The sequence below is a fragment of the Pongo pygmaeus genome, chromosome 4, assembly GCF_028885625.2.
Source record: "Pongo pygmaeus isolate AG05252 chromosome 4, NHGRI_mPonPyg2-v2.0_pri, whole genome shotgun sequence".
Taxonomy (NCBI): domain Eukaryota; kingdom Metazoa; phylum Chordata; class Mammalia; order Primates; family Hominidae; genus Pongo; species Pongo pygmaeus.
The window spans coordinates 77,216,343-77,224,242 of NC_072377.2; the positions used below are offsets into that span (position 1 = coordinate 77,216,343).

General features: G+C 36.6%; 1 protein-coding gene across 2 annotated transcripts in view; it reads left to right on the forward strand.

Annotated features, from left to right (window-relative positions):
• Positions 1–2,986, forward strand: part of UTP15 (UTP15 small subunit processome component) — a 14,999-nt gene extending 12,013 nt beyond the window's left edge. For both annotated transcript variants that reach the window (XM_054486936.2, XM_063664895.1), the window contains 5 exons: positions 319–468; positions 1,213–1,314; positions 1,480–1,613; positions 1,780–1,838; positions 2,340–2,986. In XM_054486936.2, coding sequence (XP_054342911.1) covers positions 319–468; positions 1,213–1,314; positions 1,480–1,613; positions 1,780–1,838; positions 2,340–2,557 — 663 coding nt within the window. In that variant the 3' untranslated portion in view covers positions 2,558–2,986. The remainder of the gene's footprint in view (positions 1–318; positions 469–1,212; positions 1,315–1,479; positions 1,614–1,779; positions 1,839–2,339) is intronic.
• The last annotated feature ends 4,914 nt before the right edge of the window (positions 2,987–7,900 follow it).

Sequence of the window (7,900 nt, forward strand, 5' to 3'; positions counted from 1 at the left end):
TTAAAAATATTTTTTGGGGGCAAGATCATAAAAGTCATGCTACTGTGTAATCCTTGATGCTGTTAACTATCTATTATACAAACGTTGCCAGTGATATTTTACAAGTATAAGTTCTGTCAATGTAGTTGTATCCTAAGGAAAAAATGATTTCGCTTTAACGTCTTGCACCAGTCTTTGTTAGGCAGACTATGTGTATCTGAATGGAACTGTTGGTAGATGTATGGACAAGCAGCAAGCACATTATAAATGTGTTTTGAGTAAAAGTACTATAAATTGTGAGTTAAGAATAGACTAACTTATTTTTCTAATTGTTATTAGCATGAAGATGAGACAATAGTTGTAGGAATGACCAATGGAATACTGAGTGTTAAACATCGGAAATCTGAAGCAAAGAAGGAATCGCTTCCCAGAAGAAGAAGGCCTGCATATCGAACCTTTATTAAAGGAAAAAATTACATGAAGCAACGGGTATTTGTGCATTTCTTATATTTGTTTAAAGGGTGAAATTTGTTAGAGTAGCCAGCTTCATCCCTGCACATTACTGGAAAGCGTAGTTCACGTGGCACTTTATTTTGCTTTTCTCTACATCAGAATTATTTCTAGATTGCTAGATTGGGGACATTATTGATGAGTAATGGGGAACAAGGACTACTTTATGTAATACTCTGCATCATAACATAATGTTATAATGCTTTACTGCATTCAAAATAATGTCTTTCACATACTACCTGATTTGATCTAAATCCCAAGAAGTAGTAGAACCAATCATGTCCCTGTTTGGCACCTGAGAAGATTGAGCGACAAATAATTTGTGATTGATTCAGGATTTCATTGCTGGTATCCAGAGTTGTTGAGACTAGATCTCATTATCTCTGATTGTTGTTTGATTTCTCTTTCTACTCTATCACACTGCCTGCTACATAAAGAGAATTGAAATGAGTAATTTTTACCTAGAATTAAGGCAATGGTGCATGTTGTAAGTTAAAATTATGAGAGAGTAAGAACATGTTGATGTAGCAAGTTACTCCATTTTTTTTTCTTTTTTTGACTCTGATTAGCAGGATTCATTTTTATTTAATCTACATTATGGGCATATGAACATTATTTGTGACATAGTTCAGAGATACCACTTCATTATGAAAAAGTTTATATTAAATGTATATTTATACAGATACTGATTTTTCTTCTCTATAAATGTACTTTTCATTGCAGGATGACATTTTGATTAACAGGCCAGCAAAGAAACACCTAGAATTGTACGACAGGGATCTGAAACATTTTCGGATCTCTAAGGCACTCGATAGAGTTCTTGATGTGAGTGAGCATTTTTTAAAAAATCATGTTATTACTTACCCTGCATATTACCATGACTTGGAACTGTGAAGATAAATACCTATTCAAACTTGATAATTTAGTGCAAGACAGTGATTTTTTTTGTGCTGTTTTGTCTACTCATGTTGACTTTGAAAATTTTTCTAGCCCACTTGTACAATAAAGACACCCGAGATTACGGTGTCCATCATAAAGGAGTTAAATCGAAGAGGAGTCCTTGCAAATGCACTTGCAGGTCGGGATGAGAAGGAAATCAGTCATGTTCTTAATTTTTTGATAAGGTATGTTTTATCTCTGTGAAACACTTACATTTTGCATCTGAAATCCTTTATCACCAAATAAAAGACATTTAGTTTGATCTTTGTAGAGAACTGATGAAACAAATCTGTTTTAAGGATTTTTTTTTTAAGTTTACAAGTTTCACTAAACTGAATTTTTACTTTGTAGGAATCTTTCTCAGCCAAGATTTGCCCCTGTTTTAATCAATGCTGCTGAAATAATTATTGGTAAGTCGTTGTTAAAACTTGAAAATCCTAACATGCTTGCAAAAGTAGAGATGTCAAATAATCAAATTTGGAAATCAGGTAGATCAAAATATCTTGCTTTTATCAAATCTCAATATGGATTTTCATGGAGAAAATAAAAACAAGTCAGTGCAGTTTAAAAAGCAGTAAAATGTTTATAGTGGTGTGACTTTGCATTGATGGGACTCGGGTTATTATAAAAAATTTTTTTTCATAGACATCTATGACGATGACAATTTTTCAAATGGGAAAATGAAAATAAGTCAGGAACTCCACCCTATACTTTCTGTAATTATTATTTTTTGAAATAAATTTACTCAGAGAGATTGTTATACTTTCTATAAATCATTAATTAATTATAAAATAAGTACAGATTTTTCAGTGTTCTTATGGTTAATATTTTTATACTTTTAAAGACTTTGCTTTTCACTTAATGTATAGAAAGATATTGCTACTTAATGTGTTTTCTTTCTCTCTTTTTAGATATATATCTGCCTGTAATTGGTCAGTCCCCTGTAGTTGATAAAAAGTTTTTACTACTTCAAGGACTTGTAGAAAAAGAGATTGATTACCAAAGAGAATTGTTAGAAACCTTGGGGATGATGGATATGCTTTTTGCTACCATGAGAAGGAAGGAAGGCACTTCTGTGTTGGAAAATACGTCTGATGGATTTCCAGAGAATAAGAAGATAGAATCATAGTGTCTGCTAAATAAGACATATAAGAACTCTGAAGTTGGAATAGATTTGACTGTATTAAATGTTGGCAAGAGACTCTCTTTGATACATTAAAAAGAACTATTTGCAGAAGCAGTTCTATGGAAGAGACTGGAATAATTATGGCTGGAAAACAAGTACCTGTTTTAAGTAAGACATGGTTTTCCATGTAATATTTTGAATTATAGTGTCTTCACCTAGAAGATCTCAATTGTCTTAGTCACAGAGTAGGTTTATCTGGGATGGATATTAATTTTAGTACAGGAGTGTTCTGTATCAACATTTGGGTTGGTATTCAGATGGGAATTCAAATATGAATCCTCTCTGGAGAGGGTCCAACTGGGAATCCTGCTAAAGTAACAAAGCCTTGTATTACCTCTGGAAAACAACAAAAACAATTGGCAACAACAAAAAGCCTCTTTCTTGACTTTAATCAGTGCCTTTGGGATTTCTAGGCCCTTGCTTAGCTTGCTCCCTGTCTCCTTGATATCTGCACTTGTCTTAGATCACATGCCCTGCTTCAGCTGGTAATGGGACTGCATCGGTTCCAAGTGTGGCAAGTGAGTGGTTGGCTCTGAAGAACTGACACTAGCTAGATTTGTATTCAGAGTGTGAGAGCAAGTTCTACAGATAGACCTTATTGGACTACTTTTTTTTTTTCTTCATGCAGCCTTTCTACCAAGTTTTCACCTTGTTTCAGGTCAGAGGGAATGATAGAATTTGTCATTTTTCTTACAATAGCCTTTCAGACAATTCTTCATATGTTTCAAGCTAATCTTGTAGTTAGCTACCTAATCCTCTGAAAACTGTTTTCTCTGATTTGTATTTAGATTCCTCCCCCCATTATTCACAATCATACTGTGTTTTGGAACCCCAATCCAGAGCAGTTTGCTTTGAAAAATAGTTGTTTTTGAAAGTTTAATGTAAATAATTATTTTTTAGAAGTTTTGTTTTTGTTTTTGTTTTTTATTTTTTAAAGACAGGGTCTTGCTTTATCGCCCAGGCTGGAGTGCAGTGATGCAATCTTGGCCCACTGCAACCTCTGCCCTACTGGGTTCAAGCAATTCTTCTGCCTCAGCCTCCTGAGTAGCTGGGATTACAGGTGTGCACCACCACGCCTGGCTCATTTTTGTACTTTTAGTAGAGACGGGGTTTCACCTTACTGGCCAGGCTGGTCTCAAACTCCTGGCCTCAAGTGATCTACCTGCCTCGGCCTCCCGACGTGCTTGGATTACAGGCGTGAGCCACTGTGTCCAGCCTGTAACTATTATTTTTTTTATAAAGAGAGATTCTTATTTTCTTGGCTTTTTGATGTATCCATTCCTGATAGATAATTGTTGGCTAGTAATTCCTAGTACACTGATTTCACAGTTGCTACCTCTCCTACCTTTCTCTAATTATTACGCCAACTCAAGTAGTTAAAAATCAGTAAGAAAAATGTCTTGAGCTAGAAGAACCCATAGAGGAAGATTTTGTAATGCGAATCTCCTCTCATAATTTTCGTTCTGTAAATTTAGGGTTTTTTTTGTTCGTTTGTTTGTTTGTTTTTAAGCAGAAAAAATGCTTAATATGTTCCAGTAAGGGTATTAAATAAAAATTAAATAAACATTAAGTTTAACATATTAAGTTAATTTAACATTTAGACTAACATTAACATTTAAATTAATATATTAAGTGAATATACTTAATATATTCTAGTACGGGTATGCTTGGAAATAGGGCGTTTCTTTTTCATGAATTGATTTCATACAGCACAGTGGCTTATAAGGAACCAGCAGTGTTTTTCCCTGAGTAATTATGAACTTAGTCAAGATCAGAAGCTGGGTTTTGGGGTTGAGAAGGGTTCATTTATTTAAATAAAGTTCCTATTTAAAAACCTTTTTAAAAAGTTAACATCATAAATATTCTGATAATTTGCATAGTAGTAAAAATTAGAAGTTGAAATTCTACCTAAAGCTGTAGTTGCCGTCAATTTTGTAACATGTGACAAAGGTTTTCCCATATGTCATTTCATTTGATTCTCACCACAACCATCCAAGGTTGATGTTATTCTCATTTAACATTGAGTTAACGAAAGTAGTTGATTCACTCTCGAAGTCCCTGAGTGTGAGCTCTTCATCCTAGCACTGTGAAGTGGTTTGCCTGCTGGGGCCTAAACTCCTCATTCCCTTTAACAAAGCTTCACTGAGTGCTGCAGTTCTCAAAATATGTAACGGTTACATATTTTCAAACAGGTTAGGAAGCAATTCCCATAGCCATCAATGCTTAAATTCAGGAGTACTTTTTTGTTTGTTTGTTTTGTTTTGTTTTTAGAGACAAGGTCTCGTTCTGTTGTCCAGGCTGGAGTGTAGTGGTGTGATCATAGCTCACTGCAGCCTCTGTCTCCTAGGCTGAAGCCATCCTCCCACCTCAGCCTCCTGAGAAGCTGGGGCTACAGGGATGAGCCACCATGCCCAGCTAATTTTTTATTTTGATTTTTTGAGATAAGAGGTCTCACCATGTTGCCCAGGCCTGAGGCAATCTCCTGGTCTCAGGCGATCTTCCCACCTCAGCCTCCTTAATGACCGGGATTAAAGGCATGAGCCACTGCGCCCAGCAGGAATGGTTATTATATTCGTTGAGACAAACTGTAGTATTTGCTGTTTGAAGTATTTAAACATAATTGGCATATTACAATATGTGACACTGGCCTTAAGATTCTAATTTAAAATGCTTAACAGATTTTTAGACTTGTGAGTTTTAGTTGAAAGGTATTTTAAAATGTTACTAAGTCTGCAAAAGTACTGAAATGTTTCAGAGAACTTGGAAAGTCACCATATGTTTAATTTGTTATATTTATGAGAGTTAAGCAGTTGGGAAGGTTTTGCTAATGGGGTCAAGCATTTGCAATGCTGCTTAAAAGAGAATCATTTTTTTAAATGTAGAGGTGCTATTAAGTTGTTTAAAGGAATTTGAATTTTAAATGGGATTGTTAAAACAAATTTAGTCTGTTCAACTCAATGAGGGCATTTCATTTTCTATGAACAAAATACCCTCTTAGACGTTAAAAAGCCGCATGCCTGTTCCCTCAGCTATAGTTAACTGACCATGGTGGTACAACTGACTCAACCCTTCTCTAAGCAGGGATTTGTAATTGGGATTTATAGTGAAATTCCTGATCTGGGAAAATGGGAGGCTGGGAATGCTATGTCTAGGTCATCAGTGGAGAAAGTTGGTTTGTAGAGAATGAACAAGAATGAAACCTAAGTGCAAAGAAAATAAAGATTATCCTGCTTTAATAGATCAGACTAGAGGAGAGAGAAACCACCTTAGTTCCTGGTGACTTCCTATTGCCCTATTCTGGTTGTACCTCTTCCCCCAGGGGTCCATGATATTTTTGGATTCCCTTTAACACTTGTTTGCTTAGGTGACTGTGAGTGGTTTTCTCTTATTTACAACCAAATGACTCTGAAAACACTAATCCACTGGTCCTGATATTTATTGAGACACATTAGAGGCCAGGGTATCAAGGTTACAGCAATGAACAAAATAGACAAAATAGCTCCCTCAATATTCTGATTAGGGAAGATACTCAGTGAACAAGTACATATGTAGTGGGGTCAGGTGGTGCTAAACGAGATGGAGACCAATCAGGCAGGGGAGGGAGATGGCAAATGTCAGGGGTGATTGGTGGGTTGGAGTTTTAAATAGAGTAGTTAGGGAAGGCCTCACTGGGATGACAATTGAGCAAAGTTCTTTAGGAAGTGAAGAATCCTCATTTTGAGCAAAGTTCTTTAGGAAGTGAAGGATCCTCATTGCTATCTAGGGGCAGAGTGCAGAAGCGTGCCTGGGGAGTTAGGAATGGCAAGGTGGCCCATTTAGCTGGCGTGGAACAAGGGAGGGGAGAGTAGTAAGATAAAGAATGGTGTAGAAACTGGAGATGGTACATTCTGACAGCTCTTTAGGGAGTTTTAACGTAAAAGGGAATAGCAAAATTGGGCAATGGCTGGAGGTATGTGGGGTCAAGAAATTTTTTTTTAATTAGGTATAATTGATATGCTATAAACTACACATATTTAAAGTGTTCATTTGATATGTTTTGACATGTATACACCCTTGAAACCACAATCAAGTTAATGAACATGTTTAATACCCTCAAAAGTTTCCTCCTGCCCTTGGTAATCCATCCCTTGGCCCCTTCGCCTCAGGCAACTACTGAACTTTCTGTCACCATAGATTAGTGTTCATTTTCTACAATTTTATAAAATGGAATCAGAATTTAGGATTTGGGGGGGTCTGGCTTCTTTCACTTAGCATAATTGTTTTGAGATTTATAATTCATTTGAGATTTAAATTGGCAACAATGATAGAATGAATGTGTGTCAGTGGGGATAATCCTGTAGAGAAGGAAAAACATGATATAGGATCCAGGGGAGGTGGCACTGCTGGAGCAGTGGCTGGGAGGTGGGACAGGGTCAAGTGCCCAAGTGGAAGGGTTGGTTTAGATAGGAGAAGGTAGGAGAATAATCATTTGGGCATAGTTCAGGAGGGAAGGCATATGTGGGCACAGATGCAATTAGGTGGGTAGATGTGATAGTGAGGGTTTTTGGAAGTTCATTTGGTATCTCTTCATTGGAAAAAACCCAAGAAGGTAACCAACTGAAATGAGGTTAGAGGAAGAGCAGGTGGAGGTGTTGGAAGTTTGATGAGATAACAAGATATGAATTAATCCTAATAAGGTCAAGAACTCAAACTTTGGAGCCATCTGCATAGATTTGAATCTTGGCTTGACCACTCACTGGCTACACGATCTGGGGGAAGTTATTTTGACATTTTGTATCTCATTTTCTTCATCTGTTAATCAGACAAACAGAATCACATAGGATAGTTGTGAGAATTGTGCTAATACCCATAAATGTACCTAGAATATTGCTTCTAAAAAGTTGTTTTTAAAGAACAGTATTGAGAAAGGAGAGTAGAACAAGGAATTCTATCTGTAACTGACTGAACAATCAATTGAGATAACACTACCCTCAATCCAGCCCCTAGAATATTTCTATTGTCAGCTAGTATGATGGGGGGAATGAATGGACTGGAAAATGAAGTAGGGTTCCCGGCAGCACCAGAGGCCTGCATGACTAAGGAACTGAATGAGTGTTCTGGATTTACACTGAGACCCATCAGCATGGTAGCATGTTTTTCCCTTTACATTCACCTATTAGGAGGCAGATGTGGAACAGACTGAGATACAGATTTAACAAGCAGTGGGTTTTTTGTAGGTGAATGCAACATAACTGGGCAGGGACAAAGGTAGTCTTAAGATTGATGCAAAGGAGTGATTGTAATGAT